This window comes from Ylistrum balloti, unplaced genomic scaffold (assembly GCF_031769215.1).
Source record: "Ylistrum balloti isolate Yb309-2 unplaced genomic scaffold, AGI_CSIRO_Ybal_v1 Utg371182, whole genome shotgun sequence".
Taxonomy (NCBI): Eukaryota; Metazoa; Mollusca; class Bivalvia; order Pectinida; family Pectinidae; genus Ylistrum; species Ylistrum balloti.
The window spans coordinates 480927-499185 of NW_026782644.1; the positions used below are offsets into that span (position 1 = coordinate 480927).

Sequence of the window (18259 nt, forward strand, 5' to 3'; positions counted from 1 at the left end):
CCTGTCTTGCTTTCTCTTTGGAGCAGGAACACTGTGAGGCAGTGTTCACAAAGATTCTCCACAAATAAAACCGAACACAATTTAAATGTATAACTGACTTTTATTTCAATCATAGTTTCTATGTCCTTGTTGAAAATATATATTTTCCATGTCAGTAGCAATGCTTGTATTCCTACCTGAAGCCTGTTCAACATCTGAAAGTACTTATTAAACAAAACATTACCAAACATCTACCGGTAACAAAGTCTGAAATGAATGATTAAATACTGGTCTACAAATGAGACACGATATTGAAATTTTCATATGTTCATACGAATATAGGAGTAATAGTAAGTAAGCTACTTTACTGTGACATGGAGACTTAAGGAGGTATGTTACCTTACACAGTGACATTACTGTAAGTTCTTTTCAAAACAGGTATAGATGTTAAACATAGTATGTAATGCATCTTTTGTGGAATTGGAATATAGATTTGTACGCTTAGAGAAACTTGACATGATCGCTTTGTTTTTAAATACAAATTTATTCGTAAGGAAGACAATTCTGACATGGCTAGTTTTGTAAGGTAACCTTTCTCCTACACTACACTAGTAATTTTGTGTAATAAAGTGTGATTAGTGAAATGGAAAAATCTATCAAAACTGGAAAAGATGATTTATTTTATATTCTTCTCAAACACACAGAAATACATTCAATTTAAAAACAAGATGCAGAATATGTTGCATGAAGCATTTAAAGTTGTGAGAATGATGTTTTACTGTTTTGAATACATTTATCATAGCTTTTATGGGAATGTACAGCATTGAGACCTGTCTGTGGCAGTCTGTTAGGATGTCAGTATAGTAACAGTTACACAAACTAGAGACAAATATTACAAACAAAACAAAATAAACTATTATAGAAAACTTAACATATAAAAGTAAAATATGTGAAAAAAATATAAATGTTATGACACCAAAGTATCTTTGTATGATACTATTGGTTTATTTGCAATGTACATATTAAAGCAAAATTTTAAATACATTACGTATTAAGATTGAAAACATTTCATCTTTGCAATGACAAGAATAATCAACATTACAATAAAGAGTGCAAAGGAAGGAAAAAGGAGCTGAATATGAATTCAGTACTAGTATGTTTTCATAAAACACTCTCATATTACACATGATTTGTAAATAACGTGACAAAAGTAACAATCAAAACAAATTAAATTAAAAACGAAATATATGAAAAATTTCAGACTCCATAACAGTACAATACAAAGTGTATATTGACTCTTAACCAAATGCTTTTCATTTACCTAGTAGATTTCATTTTTTAACATGTAGCACATGAACAAGAAACTTTGTTTTATTAGTATTGTTAACCTATGGTTTACAACTACAAAATTGAGTTTTAGATTTACCTTGAGTTGCTTCCCTTGCTCTCTCTTCTCTTGTCATAGGTTATTTGTCCTCTAACATTAAAAACAAACTTTACTATTGCACAATAGAATATGGCAAAAAATAATAAATGCAATCACTACTGTCATAAAGAGGGTTACACTTTAACGATAAAAAAACCCCATGTTTATGGCATTACAGATATCACAAACAATTTTACTGTACGACAAGTAGTAATATTTGGATATTTATCTGGAAAACACCTTTGTACCACGTTTAAAAGAAAATATGCTATCACTTTGGTTAATATATCAGAATCAAGAATAATCAAAAGAAATAAGTGAAATTTGATTTTATCCTTAGCACAGATGTTTGAATAGAGAGTCTGTCCTGTGTTCCCAGTTCAGCAAGGCTTCCGTTTTATAGCAGTAGTATTGTTTCAAATGCTTATGTGAGAGGATCAAAACAGTTCGAACATCTGTGACAGCAAGACAAGGTTGACACCAAACAATACTTGTAAAGATAAATGCATCATAACAAAAGATTATTAGAACCAAGGTAATATATGTAGAGACACCTAGAACGTCTACATACCAAAACAAGACTATAAGAATAATACACAGAATATTCATACATATCAAACATTTTCTTACTACAGAAATTAGAAATGATAAACAGAGAGAAATACAGATTTTGTCAAGTGAAATGTGTGTATAGCTAGTCATGACTTTCAGACAAAAGAGCTGAAATTATGCAAAGCATTTCAACCGAGACTGTACACACTTGAAATATGTAGGACAACTGAAAGAATTGGTGTTATTATAATGATATCAATGATGTGATTTTGACAACATCTGAGGTGGGATATATATATACAAATAAATTGTACAATGACAAAAACCCAGATATATATTTTGTGACTTTCTGAAAACTTATAAGCTTAGATTTTAAAAATCAATATTGATATTGACAAAAAAAAAATCCGACATTTGAAATGGCATGGAAGTTATATAGATTATAAAATGAAATGTAAATCACCAAGACAAAATTTAGCTACATAACAGTGTTACACTTTTATTTGATTATGCCATGTAAACTATTGAATCTTAATTTCCTATTTTCATGATAAAACATCTTCTGAAAAGGTATTATTTGATGCATTTGAAGTTGTTGAGAGCACAAACTATTCCTTGAGACAATGATTTTTGTCTATTAACAGTTTGCACTCATATGTGAATTTTAAAAGAACCGTAAACCCTATATTTGTGACAAAATTTTACCAGGTACACTCATTACCATAAAGAGACGAATGTGATAAAAGAAATAATGAAAAAATAAATGCATCTTAGGCATTATCACATCAAAATAAAATTGATTAATGGCATAATCATTTTTGCTTTCATTTATACTGATCCAAATCCAGATCCAAATATTCTAAATGCAATGTTCCACTTCCTTCATATGTTCTTAACAATAGTTAGTAAATTCTTAATTACAAACAATTTTGATGAAAACAATATCTTTTAAACTGTACAATAACTCTTCATGACTTACTTTCTCCACAGTATCATAAATTATCATGCAGACCTTGTTCACAATTATAATGACTACACAAGGGAATTAATAATTAAAAAGACTAATATCTTACATAATACTATATTGAACTGAATTACAACCAAATCATATCCATTGTCAGACCTAATGCTTGTGTAAGGATACACAACCCTTCAATACTGTAAAACCTCGCTGCCTCCTGATTGGTCAGTGATAGGTTGTCTGTGAAGATCCACTATGTCTGGTGTCTCAGGCTGGCGAGTGTTGTCTGTGTAGATCCACCATGTTTGATGTCTCAGGCTGGCGAGTGTTATCTGTGTAGATCCACCATGTTTGATGTCTCAGACTGGCGAGTGTTGTCTGTGAAGATCCACTATGTTTGGTGTCTCAGGCTGGCGAGTGTTGTCTGTGAAGATCCACTATGTCTGGTGTCTCAGGCTGGCGAGTGTTGTCTGTGAGGATCCACTATGTTTGGTGTCTCAGGCTGGCGAGTGTTGTCTGTGAAGATCCACTATGTTTGGTGTCTCAGGCTGGCGAGTGTTGTCTGTGAAGATCCACTATGTCTGGTGTCTCAGGCTGGTGAGTGTTGTCTGTGTAGATCCACTATGTCTGGTGTCTCATGCTGTTGGGTGTTGTCTGTGTAGATCCACTGTGTTTGGTGTCTCATGCTGTTGGGGTTGTCTGTGTAGATCCACCATGTTTGATGTCTCAGGCTGGCGAGTGTTGTCTGTGTAGATCCACCATGTTTGATGTCTCAGGCTGGCGAGTATTGTCTGTGAAGATCCACTGTGTTTGGTGTCTCGTGCTGTTGGGTGTTGTCTGTGTAGATCCACTGTGTTTGGTGTGTCGTGCTGTTGGGTGTTGTCTGTGAAGATCCACTGTGTTTGGTGTCTCGTGCTGTTGGGTGTTGTCTGTGTAGATCCACTGTGTTTGGTGTCTCATGCTGTTGGGGTTGTCTGTGTAGATCCACCATGTTTGATGTCTCAGGCTGGCGAGTGTTGTCTGTGTAGATCCACCATGTTTGATGTCTCAGGCTGGCGAGTATTGTCTGTGAAGATCCACTGTGTTTGGTGTCTCATGCTGTTGTGTGCCGGCTATGTAGTCCCACTATTTTGGTGTCTCGTGCTGTTGGGGTTGTCTGTGAAGATCCACTGTGTTTGGTGTCTCGTGCTGTTGGGTGTTGTCTGTGTAGATCCACTGTGTTTGGTGTGTCGTGCTGTTGGGTGTTGTCTATGTAGATTCATTGTGTCGCAGACTAGTGAATGTTGTCTGTTGGTCCACTGAAAGCAGTCTAGGGCTGATAGGCATGGCCTGAATCTGCAGAAGGGGTATGAGAGCTGATGGAACCATACGAGTTGACAGGTGCAGGGGTGGAATGATCAGTATCCTCTCCACCATCTACCCTTCTGTCAGGGTTTAGTAAAACAGTAGCTACAAACGGCTGCAAAACACATTGAATACAGAGAGTAAGATTTTTATGACACTAATCTGGATTAGTTTAAATCTAATCAGAAGTCAAATTTAAATCCTTACTGTAATATTCTCATGTCATGTGGATACAAAATGGAGTTACCAGAATCAAATTGCACAATTCAGCCCTACGCATTAAAAAACAATCACATGTAAAACACTTGTCTTTGATACTGGTGAAATATATCAAGTACGTATTAACCCAATCTAAATATCCAGAAATACACTTATGCGCTCTGCTGAAATAAAGTGTTTCTATGACAGAAGATATGCTCAGCCTATACATGAAGGACAAGAATTTGTAATCTCACAATCCCTTCCAGTAATATCCTAATATTATAAATATTTACAATGATGTTACTTTCATTTCCGTGATAAAAATAACCACAGTCTTCTTAAGTTAACTTACAGCTGGTCCAGTAGGCCCTCCAGTAGGTGTTGTCATACCATCATCGTTGAATTGCTGAAATTTTTGAAAACAATCAAATCACACCAAACTAGAAAAAGAATATTATCAATTGCATTCTAATATGAATATTACCTCAATATATACTTATTGATAAAGACATAACACAAATTTGATACTTGGATGCAACACAAACTAAATTGTGAGTGCAAATATACAGGATGTCAGTGAATAGATACCAGCATGAGCCTTGACTAGAAGTGCTGGAAATGAAATGTGAAATCTAGTGCAGGCTAACTGGTGTATTTGCTAAAATTTCTCGTGACATTATTTTTCTACTAGGGCAAATAAACTCTAATGGAAAGGTAAAGATAAGAGCAAAGACAGACAGAAAGGAGAGAAACAGTGACAGAAATGGAGACAGAAAAGGAAAAAGAGATCGAGAGATTGGAGAAGGAGATTTCCAACTTTTATAGGACATTTGATCTCATAAATTTCAATTTTGCCTGAATTTTTTACTTGGTTTTTTAAAGATATGTATGACTAGCTGATTTAGCAGAAGCTGGTTATACCCACCTCAGACTCGGGCCCAGTGTTAGCCTTCTGGATTTAACAGACAGATAGAAGAGAAAACAAAGATATGATGTCAGTATTTCTATAACAACCTAGAGTTTAAACACTGACCACCATAACAAGACTTTCAGCCAAGACCTCTACTACCAACTACTCCATATGTACACCATACATGCAATACCACACAAATGGTTACATTACATAACATAACAGATGAGATAACTATAAAAAAAGACCTGATGTGTCTACATGTGTATGTATATTGGTAAGAGGTATGTTTTTTCAGAGACATGAATTTAACAACATTCATAAACCAAAGGCTTGGTTAATCATATTTTTTGCTCTCATTTGCTCTCACTTATAATTCATGTGTGCTAGATGTCCTAAAAGGGGAGTAAGGGCTCAAAACAATTTCAATAAAAAAATAAAAAATTAAAAACAAAAGCAAAAATCAAAGTAGTTATTGATCATTTGCTTTAAAAAGTTTTAAAATTTAAAAAAATAGATATTCACATAACATCATCAAGTTGGTAGAAAGAGTAAAATTATGTAAGGGTTCAAGAAAGGTGACATCAGGGAAATAATTATTATGTGCACACAGCATCATACAAAATTGCTGAAGAGAGGAGTTTTATTCCTTTGAAGTCACGGACAGTCACATGCACCAGTATTCTACCCTAACTTTGTTACAGGGTTAAAGCAAAAATTAAAAAATGAAGTAAGAGAATAATGTGAAAGTGTTCTGTGGCAGATACATGACAGACAGAAATGAGCTTGTAAAATACTATAGACTACATAGTAAAGAAAGTATACAGAAAGTTTTTAAACTCCTAAGCTATTCAGTACTTAACAAATTATTGCACCAGAAAGTTTTTAAACAACTAAGCAATTCAGTTTTAATAAATTATCACAATGTATTTAGTTGTTAATACACTATCAGATATGTCTCTGGCATTACAACATTGGAAGTGGAAACATCTGTAAATATATATGTGTGCTAAATTTAACAAGTCACAAATTGAAGACGATATAGAAGGTAATACACATTTGACCATCCATGGAGCACAATATACATACAAGATAGAGGATTGTATAAAAGGCATACAATTAATAGCTCCTGATCTTTAAATACAAATTTTGAATCTAAAATTAGACATTATTTTTGAAAAATCATATCAATTACTCTTGTTGCCCCAAATGTAAGCACACAAGTGTCTTATACTGTGGGAGGAAAAAGTGGAATATCCAGGGAAAACCTGCATGGTCCAGCAGATGACTTTATTCTTTTTCACATCCGTCAAAGAAATTAAACCATGGGTGCCAAGGTGAAAAGTGGGTGTGTTTACCTCTGTGCCATCTAACCATCCAAAAATTTACAATTCGATATATAAAGCCAAATATTAAATGAAACTGCATCATACAGCTGTTATGTCCTTTGAAGATCCCTCAGTGATGTTACAAGCCTACATTTTGGAAGTCTCGGAGGTGACTGAGGAACACCCAGAGTGATTGAAAGAAAAGTCAAAATCTAGATGGGGAGGTGTACAAGTCCCATAAAGAACCCTGAAACATTCATAGATCTGCTGATTTCAGAGGAATGTAAAGAACATGTATGTGAGTTCAAATGAAGCATGCAGGTTACGACAAACCTCACCAAGGTTACGGTAAACAGCTAATAGTGGGGATAAAGTGAGAATGTCAAATATCTGGTATATCAGAAGATAGACAGAGAACTGAAGTATTGCCTTTTAACACACACAAAAACAACAACAAAAACAAACTATATTTCATAGACCGTAACAATAAACATCAAATTTCAGTTTGTCCTTACAGTATACATACATAAGCGTTCATATACAAATGCATGCTGTAACAATGTTATGCACATGACTACAATAGCAGTGTTTATTAAATTGATGGAGATGAACTATATCTACAACCAATAAAAATGCTCGTTTACAATTTCAATTGTTTCTTATTTACATCAGGATTTGTCCTATCATCTTACAGTCAAATATCACTAACAGTATAGATAATAGCTAATATATAAATTAGATAAAAATATAAAAATCCTCAATGTTTATCAGTTAATCAGTCAAGTCTAATCATGATATACAAAATTTAACAGTTTAAAATAATAAGTTGCCAATAAAATCATTTAAAATCTTACATTCTTGTAACATCACTCAATATTGAAATGATATACAACATTCTAGCTATTTTTTTGCATTCTATTAAAATCTGAAACAATTCATGTCATTTTTTTGTCCCATTTGCATGTTAGATACAGCTATGCTCCAACATATAGTGAATTACCACAAACACATATTCACATTTATATTCAAACTTTCAGACGAATTTAAACATAAAGAGATAATTCTGCAAACCTTTTCATTTGACATTTAAATAAACAACAAATTGATGAATGATGAAATCATAAAAAGAATATTATCTATGCAATTGCTGTGAGAAAATGATGCTGTGAATTTACAACGAAGTAAAACAAAGAAGAAGAACACAGTAGCTATGCGCTTACCTTGTACTTGAGTGGGTTAAAGTGCTTGAACCAGCCAAAGCAGACACGTCCAGTGAATGCCAGTAGTGATGCGAATAGTGCCACAAAGGAGAAGAAGAATACAGCACTCACTGCCTCTGTTTGATCAGAATTTTAATATATTTTATTGGATTAATAAAAAAAAAACAAAAAAAACTTAACCTACAAATTTGTCAAACCAATGTAAATTCAGAACAATAAGAAGAAGAAAAAGAAAAAAACAAAAAAATATGAAAGGTTTCAATTTGACCCTACAATTTCACATAAACTACAAAATAACTGTCAAATAATTAGTGTCCCAGGACTTATTATAAGCCTTTTGAAAAATTCTTGTTCAGGTTTTTCCTGTAGTCCTGACTGATACACACATCACCAAAGATATCCGGGTAAATCTTTTCTTCACTAAGTGAAAATAATTTAAACGACTTGTCAGTACCTGAACGGACGGCTGTGAAGAAGACTATATTACACTGTAGGAGGATGACTGAGGCCACGACAAATGTAATAGCTGAGTTGTGGATACCCTTGCTGATCCGAGATGGACGATAAGCAAAATAAATGTTGTAGCGATCCACCATATGCTTCAGTATCATGTGTATCAGTCCTACAAAGAGAGACAAGCTCTACACAACTTGATTAAACATGAACACAGGTTCTAGTAGTCCATTCTTCTGAGCAGCAATGGATTTTACTCCAAAACAAATCAACTTTTTCCATTTCTGCTGGAAATTTTATCAATAAAGTTAATTCAGAAACTACGTGCGAATGCTACTGATTTTTTTAACAAAATATAGGTCATATTGGGATAAAAAACCATTTTATCAAAAGAATTTTCAGGTCATTCAAATTTAATTACAAAGATTTGTTTCCCTCACGATGATGACACTGTATGATGTTATGTATCCGTTTGTTTGTCTGATATGTCACATAATGTCATTATTGGCAAGCTGTAGGGTGTACAGTTTGTGACGACATGAAATGAAAGCAGCATGACATAATTAACTTGACTGAATCACTGTATATTCTAGCATCTCCATATCTTTATACCTACCAAATGGAACAATGAGGGGACATGATATACTATAGGCAACTACTACAGCAAACACACACAGCATCCAGGCGTACTGGACTCCAAACTGGAACTCCCACACTGTCGTCTGTAACCAAGGTTACAAGGATCTAAGGCACAGAAGGGCTAACACAAGTAATTAAATTATCTTACTCTTTATTACATAATTGGAATTTTTATAAAAATATGAATTTTGAAAAAAGGAAAATATCTAAATCTGTTATCACCATGGTAAATATGGATTATGCTTCTATAGATATACTTAGAGTTGAGATTCACAAATCACAATCCAAGTCTGAATGTCAATTTGACAGAATACATATAACAACTTCTCCGATAACGGTCAACACATAAACCTGGTATCTACTAATTGTCATTGATATATATATACCTTCCTCACTGCACTTTCCTCTGCAGATGACCGAGCAAAGAAAAGTCTGACACTGTATATGAGAAGCTCAGAGAACCTCATCAATTCCAGGGCTGTGCCGATAAAGGCTGAGGTTATCACATAATTTACAAAGAAAGCCCCATTGCCAGGCAGGAATATACACCTACAACATAAGGAATACTAGGTACCAGATTTATGATGCAAATTCTTATTTCAATTCTGGAATTGAGCTTACTGCGTAGCGGGCACTTGTTGGTAGTTTAACTGAACAACAGTAGATACAGATGGGCTTATTATCGGGCAAAGGCTTAATTGCCAGAAAAATTAGACTTAAATGTATGCAAATCATCTGCAGTTATTAGGATATTTTCTGAGTGTACTTACTTCCATCGTAAGTCATTCTCAGTGTCCATCACAAGCCACTGGAACAAGGCATTCACACTACAAACAGGAAGATGTATTGCTCTCAACTATTGATAGTTGTATTAAGATGGAACATTCTAGTTTCTAATGCTAATGTTTAGATGTAAACCTGATTATTTTCAATATTTTAAATTTGGATCTCAAACATTCTGCAAAATCCAATCTCTGCCTTTACTTTTCAAAGCTGTATGAAAATTCCAGACAGTAAAGAGCAGTAAAAATATTTTAAAACCCCAGAAAACCATCAGTTGAGTGAAAATTATTTAGTACATTTAGAATTTCAGCAAGGTGTGCCATGAAGATCCAGAAAACTACACCCCTCGCAACAACTTCTAGTTTGTATGTTAAGATTTCTAGTATTAAAAAATGTTGATTTTGTCCCATAAAAAAGGAGATATTAATGTAAATGTGATATCAATACAGACATGTACCATATGTCACCTGTAACATCACAGGATTCTTACAATGTACCGATTTAAATATTTCTCTTTGAGAATAGGTATCTGTGTATTAAATATATCACTGTATCGGTTCGGTGATGTACAACTAACACATTTAATACTTATTAACTACCAAGTTTTTACTTACCTAAATAGTCCTAGAGATGGTAAAATCAAAACCATAAGCAACAAGAAAATAAAACACTTTATCATCACAGAATGATGTTCAGCAGTTCTGTAATGAAAAAAAAAGGATGACATTATAATCTAATTCATATTTTATGCTGGTATTTCACCTCAGATAATTACAAATGTACCAGGGTATCTGTTTTGTGTGAACACTCTTGGTGTTTTGTTTGTTTTTTTGTTTCTTTAGATATCTGGAGGTTACCAATACACTAATGCTGAGTGACCTTAAGGCTTATCCTGCAACCCATATACTGACCTTGTCCAGTGACCTTTATACAGACTGTCACATGACCTTTATACTGACCTAGTCCAGTGACCTATATACAGACTTTGTCGCATAACCTATATACTGACCTTGTCCAGTGACCTTTATACAGACTGTCACATGACCTATATACTGACCTTGTCCAGTGACCTTTATACTGACCTTGTCCAGTGACCTATATACTGGTCTGAGTAATACACAGCATTTGGTAGAAGACAAGCAAATGTCCATAGAAGCAGAGTTGGCAGAAACTGCTGAATGATAGGACTCTGAAAATAGAAGGTTACAGGTCTCATACAATGTTTATATTTGGAAAAGATCTCGCTTTCATAATCATATATGTTTAGTGATTTTGAGCTCCACCTATTTCAATATTGAGATGAAAGTGAAATTATTTAGAACACCACTGTGTGTGCGAGTCCAAAATGATGTAGTCTCTGCAACATTGGCTCAGGTACAACCAAAGTAATTCTAGACTCATGAGACATTGACTCATAACTAAAACGAAAACAGAACATCTGTTCTGCATGTATATCCTATCTCTACCAGAAAAACTAGATTTACTATCTCTACAAGGAAAGTCAGACTTATTATCTCTACAAGGAAACCTAGATGTATTTTGCCTACAAGGAAATCCAGACTTACTGTCATAGAGCCTTTGAAGTATTCTACTTTGTCAAGGTTGTTGATGATAATGAGTGGCGTGGTGAAGAAGAACAGGAGGATAACAAGGAATCCATTCACAACAATTGCAAATACCCACCATCGTATTCCAGATTTTGTCAGGTTCTCCCTGTTGAAAAATTGTTGCTACAGTAAAGTTTGCTATTTAATTAATATAACATACATCCAAAGTGATAACTTCTTGGTAATTCTATGATCATAAAAGAGTGATTGCGTTTTTCAGGGCCAATGAAAAGTGATTAGAACTTGTAATGTGAAGCTACTGGTATCGTTGAGAGCATTTTTACACCTTCAACTACATAAAACATTTTAAGTTGATTTGATATGACATCCTGACCAGCTGATTTGAATACTGACCAACAGATCTGAATACGAACCAGTAGATTTGATAAAATGACCAAATGATTTGAATACTGACCAGTAGATGTTTTCTGGAGATGGAGCATAACTGACATCCCACTCTGCAATGTTAAGTTCCTTGTCCACAGTGGATGGAGGGCAGCTGTTGGACCCCTTACATGCCATACCAAAGTCAGCAATGACCCTGAAACATACATGGTAACAATAATAGCTGTACATATATAACTTAGTAACTGAGTAACGTATTTATAATGTAACAGGCTAGCTTTTACCTAAACCTGAAAATCACTATTGACAATTCTTTTTTAAAAAGTGATCGTGACCTTGAAAAATTTAATCTTCTGATGCATTCCCTTCATTTTGTTTGAGCTTTGTGTGAAGTTTAAAAAAAATCCAATTACAAATAAGGTCAACCATTATCATTAAACAGTTAACAGTAACTAATCAAAGGTAACATAATTGTTGATCTTTGTTTAAAGTATAAAACAGGATCAATTACTTGTCTGTATTGATATTTCTAAGCCTACTTATAAATGAAAGTGTATCAATGAGAGTCACTCTGTTGATTTTCACTTACCTTTCTGCCATGAAGTCGGTCTGAAAGGACACGAATGCGATACCTTGAGGATCTTGGTAAGCTGTGGCCTTTTCCTTCTCACATTTGAGCTTCAGTTCAGCCTCCAGGTTGCTGTAGTATTCTATAGCATCCACCTACAACAGAAAAGACAATTCATATACTCTCCTGTTTATTTTGTCTTATTGTCGGAAGAAACCAGGAGTACCCAAGGAAAACCCATGTGTTCAGGTAGGTGACCCCTTACCTTTTCACATCTGTTCTGGGAATCAAACCCCAGACAGCTAGGTCAAAGGCAAGTGTGTTACCACTGCACCAACCGACCATCCTGTGATCTTTACAATGACATTACAGAAGATCACAAGTCAAAATTGTTACCAGAAAACAATCTTTATTCATGACATGAGGAGCTTAACAAAATGGTAGGCAACTTTTTTGAAAGAGAAATATCCATATAACTAAAATGGGAAATGTATTTCAATGGTAAATAACTTATAATATTTGTTTTATCTAAAACATCAGTTTAATTTACCATTGTTCGAACTTAAAACAAGAGGCCCACGGACCTTAACAGTCATCTGTCTACAAAAACTAGGAGAAGGGTTATTTTTTCTTCTTTTGAATGGAAATCTTACTAAGAAACTGCTTTCCATAATGCAGATGTTAGTTTTGGTGAGGAGTAAGTAACTTTGAAAGTAAGGTTAGAGCTAAAACCCACTGGTGAAACTTGGGAAGAAGTTTGAAATAGGTGTTGCACAGGAAAACCATGATTGCACAATCATGTTACAAAATGGCTTCCCTGGCTGCTGTGTCAAACGTTTTGTCAATGTCGAAAAATAACAACACTTTATTCACACATTACCACCAATTTTTAGCTCAATGGTACCAGTGGAACTGGAGAAGAAGTTTAAAGTATGTTTTTCAATATGGCGGCCATCTTGGATCTCAGACCGACCTAGAAAATAATAACGCTTTGTCAGGACTATCTCAGGATCATTTCATGAAAGTCTGAGCACAATTCCAAAGGTGAAACTTGAGAAGAAGTTTAAAATGTCGAAAGTTTATGCACAGAGGACAGCGACGGAAAAGCATGACAGCTATAAAAAGAAAATGGAAGAAAAACAATTCATGAACCACTTCCTGTTATGGTTACCTTGGCAGACCCACAGCAGCATCGACCACACATATGCGGTCTCATCTTTGGATGTAGCCCCGTCCTATCAAACTCTATCTGAGAGTTCATGCGTGCCTCGCTGGCTGTCTTCCTGAGGATGAAAAAAAAGGCAACATACCAGATATAATCTCGCACAGTTGAGAAGATTTGATGGAAGGAAATTATCATTTCATGTTTGCTCCATTAACATACGACATACTTACAATTTCTTGTCGAGGATAACAAGATTGGAGATGTTGTAGGCAAATTGTACATCTACGACCACGGTCTCCGGGTATGCCTCTCTGTAACACCAATCATCACAGTTAAAGTAGTTACCATTATCTACAGGGGAAAAGTCTGTAACAATAGCTTCTTTTTACTACAGATGAACCAGAATTTGACCTTACAATATTGTAATTAAGAAATGAATGATAAACAGAATGACCACTTGTTTATGATATCAGAATACAAGGTTTGAAACTGTTCTTAAATTTGTATCATCAAAAATATATAAATAGATCACCTAGCAGGAAAACATCAAAAAATGTTTTATTTGAAGCCTATGTCTCTCACAACAATAATGGACTTGATGTAAAACAAAGCAATTAATTTTCAGTGAAATTAAACAAAATGAATGAATATCTTATAAATTCAACCTGTCAATTTCAAAATATAAAGTATGAGAAATGGAACCATACAAATATTCCTACACAAAAATACATTTTAAGTTTTTCAACTAACCAATTACTGTAAAATCAAACAGATATCATCAAATATACATTCGTAGGACTCAAATTTTGGGTTTTTTCCAAAAATATACATTTTTGTTGGCACTTGATTTCATGGATAAATATTGATCAAGAAATCACTAGTACTATAACTTATGTCGACTTTTATCTGTTTGTTATTTTGTGAACTTATAACTTACCCACAGCTCAAACAAAAATACCCCTCCCACCCCCCACCCCCCCAAGAAATAAATCCCCCACAAAAAGTTAATGATTTAACAGTATTTGGTAAAGGATGTAGTCAAACTTTTTTACAATTAAATAAAAAAATTAACTGACTCTTCCAAGGAAATAGTCTGCACAACTATCAACAGATTTTGGAATCTACACATTTGTCATATACATGGACAAAGTTTCCATGTTCTACCAGCAAATCTCAGGAATTTAGAATCATTTAGAAATATCTTCATCCTAGGAAATGAATCCTGAGTCATGTTTTTGAACCTTATCTTATACTAGCTATAATACTCACTGAAAATGTTGAGTGATGATGTTCTTAAAGCATCTATTAGTTGGGATGTTAGAGATCATCAGTGTTCTTGACACCTAAAGCAAAAAGAAACTACAATCAAACCTGTACATGACAGAGATCATTAAAATTTCATGTAAAATACCAGTAAGTTGATCAAATACAGCAAGCGCTACAAATTAAACATGCTAATCATTTCTTAAAACAATTAAGTTCAGTTGTAGTTCTTAAAGACAAAAGTGACAAGTTTTTTCCTTTTCAATTGACAATCTGTTGCCCAGAGAATCTGTGGCCTTGACCCACCTGGTCGTCTTCCTGATACTCGAGGTTTCGGGAGAAATGATGCATCAGGGCCACAATGATGATGAGGAAGACAATGGCCAGCAAGGCATGTATCCACAGAAGAGGAGACCTGTAGTAACACAAGCATTGAATGTTTCTCCAAATAAAACATTTGGGCTTCAGAGAATTTTTAATGATGAACTAAGTGCATGATCACTGTTTTGTATATGAATGCAATGATAAATTTGTACATCTCCAATAATTACTATATTTCAGTGTGAAAAGTGCTAAGATGAGATTTTAGAATTAGAATGAGATGAGTATTTAACTAGGCTACTCAGAACTACTTACTTGGGGTCCAGGTTTCCTATGGTAGTGTGACCGAAATCTGTGGCATTGCCAACTGTAACAACACAAAAAAAATTAGATATTATCTATATATACCTTATCTAACTATCTAATATGTGATCCAAAAGAAATTGTCCTTGAGATATACGTGTATACAAGGACTGCATTTTGCTCACTAACTTAAGACGATGGATCACTTGTCCTTGAGACTTACATGTATACAGACTGCATTTTGCTCATTAACTTCAGATATCAAGTTATTCACTTAACTTGTGATAAGATCTGTTAAGGTCTTTTAGTTTATAAGAAGACAGCTGAAATTTGTATATAATACTAGCTTAATCACTGTGATATTGACTTCTCTTTTACGTTTGTATATTAACTGTATATTATTTTATTGTATCAATACTATACCAGTATGTTATAAAAGAAATGCCAATGGTATATGACACTGGTTTGTTGACAGCATATTCAATAACTTTCAGATGTTTATAAAGTGTATCATTATTGTAATAACGAAGAAATTTATCTGAAACCTCAGTTTCACAAAAAAAAAATCATGTAGCTTACTTATGTTGCCTGAGAAGTTGGTGGGGATGACAACAGCGACCGCTAGGATACAAATAATTGTGGTGTAGATGATTAAGTAACGCTGGAATGACAGATACTGGATCGCATCATGACCACATTTCTGCAGGATATCTGCATCCCTGTCAAAAACCAGGCATTGTATTTAAATATTATCTAGGTCAAGGTTATACAATGTATAGCCAAATTGTGCCAAGACCATATAAATGAGGGAAAGCTACAATGTAAAACAGCTCTTCTGGCAATGATACATTTTAAACACATCTCAGACCATTGCCTTTAGCTTTCTTAGAATAAATTATATTCTTACAGAATACAACCTTGGTATCAAAAACAGTTAAACTTCATTATTTCAAATTCTGATAACTAGACGACCTTCGTTAAATTAAAGCATCTATCAAGTTCTGTCGAACTCTTTTCTTTTCATCTTTGTTATGGTTAACTCAATTTCTTTGGATAACCATGAAAAATGTTCACAATCCCCTCAACACAGAGGAACTTGACAGTAAGTGGTAAAAGTCAACACTGTAAACTTACTTGACTCTGAAAAATGCTGGAATCCACGCACAGAAGCCCTGTAACAATAAAATGTCGAGGTAAATTTCTAAGTTTTACTTAAGTTTTTCATAAATCTCTAAATCTTCATGCTTATCAAACTGTCTACATAATACACATCATCACTAAATTGGTTCACAACTACATTGACCATAAGCAGAGAAGCCATTGCCATCATGATACAAATTTGAGGTTTTTTATGTAAAACCAATTTTCATGAGGTAATACTTACCATAACTTTAGTATGCAAATATGGTACCTACACCCATCTTTGTATCCCAAAAACAAAAGATTCAAAAATCCCGCCCTCCCTACGACCATGAGCCTTCACGTCATGAACATAGAGTTATTTCCCTTCCTCTTAGCCTTTATGTAGCACCCGTAGAGGGGCAGTCAGGCAGATAGGAAGAGGGGAGGAAAGGGTGGGACTCCATAAAGTTATGGTAAGTATTACCTCATGAAAATTGGTTTTACATAAAAAACCTCAATTTCATTTCAGTAATAATTACCATAACTTTAGTATGCGAATTCGTCTTACCGTAGTGGTGACTAGCAGCCAGGCAGCCCATCTAGCACACTAAACTTAGTAGGGAGGGGGGACAGAGTGCATAGAATAAGAAGGGGCAACCTCCCCGTGACCGAGCAGGTAAACCACGTGCCGCCGAACGGAAAAGACGAGCCCCGGGGCTAACGGGGGGGGCACAGCCACAGACTGCGCAACCACCAGAGGTCCCAAAGAATACAAACCTTCTGAGTGGGAAGCCAGGGATCTCAGATAAAAATCTGTAAATGTATCCCTGCCCCGCCAGAAGGCAGCAGACATGACCTCCTGAAAGGAGGACCCATTAAGAAGGGCCCAGGATGCAGCGAGGGCCCTTACCTCATGAGCCCGCACTCTCACCCTCGCCCGAGCCTGGTCATCAGAATGCTCATAAGCATACTTAATGACCTGGCATACCCACCTAGACACCGACTGGGAGGAGATGTCTCGCTGTCCCTGTTTGATAGGCAAAAATAGACGGGATCTGGAGCCCCGCCCCCCCCTGGTTTTATCGAGATAAAACCTAAGAGCCCTACAGGGACAAAGCAATCTATCCCTCTCCTCCGAGCTAGTCAAAGCCGGAATCTTGATGGGATCGGGCGAGAACCCCGGGACTTGATTCTTCGCAAGGAAGGAAGGATCAGTTAAAAGAGTAACGGCAGCGTAGCCTCTGGACCAACGAAGGCAGGAAGGAAGTGACGACAGGGCGTGCACTTCACTCCTCCTACGTCCAGAGGCCAGAGCCAAAAGGAAGACTGTCTTAAAAGTTAGAAACTTTAAAGAGGCAGACTCCATAGGCTCGTAAGGTGACCTCGTCAGGGAATCTAGCACCAAGGCTAAATTCCACTGCGGGGCCAGCTGCCGAACTCTGGGTCTATCCAAAGCGAAGCCTCTGATTAGGGCAGAAAGAGATGAGGAAGAACCTATCTCCTTCCTGCCGTAAAAAGCCAAGACACTGGCAATTGCTGTCCTATAGCCAGCAATAGTGCCAGGTGCCAGATTGCGGTCCCTAAACAGAGAGAGTAGGAAATCCGCAATCAGCTGAACAGAGGCTTCGAATGGATCAACCTCCCTGCCGACACACCAATCACAGAAGATCTTCCATCTGGACTGGTAGACGGCAGAAGAGGAAGCCCTGATAGATCGCGCGATGCGATCTGACACCTCTCGAGAAAAGCCTGCCTTGGCGAGGCTTCCA

At 35.6% G+C, this 18259-nt stretch overlaps 1 protein-coding gene across 1 annotated transcript; it reads right to left on the reverse strand.

Annotated features, from left to right (window-relative positions):
- Nucleotides 1-80: 80 nt before the first annotated feature.
- On the reverse strand, nucleotides 81-17995 carry LOC132561226 (calcium permeable stress-gated cation channel 1-like; the record flags this gene model as incomplete). Its single annotated transcript, XM_060225956.1, has 20 exons — nucleotides 81-4377; nucleotides 4816-4869; nucleotides 7922-8037; nucleotides 8376-8543; nucleotides 8991-9096; nucleotides 9400-9562; nucleotides 9784-9840; nucleotides 10411-10497; nucleotides 10879-10985; nucleotides 11362-11509; nucleotides 11819-11944; nucleotides 12338-12471; nucleotides 13488-13599; nucleotides 13712-13792; nucleotides 14751-14824; nucleotides 15051-15159; nucleotides 15381-15432; nucleotides 15948-16087; nucleotides 16503-16540; nucleotides 17401-17995. Coding segments are annotated over 20 exons (2617 nt in total), but the record flags the coding sequence as incomplete, so codon positions are not given.
- Between the last annotated feature and the right edge of the window lie 264 nt (nucleotides 17996-18259).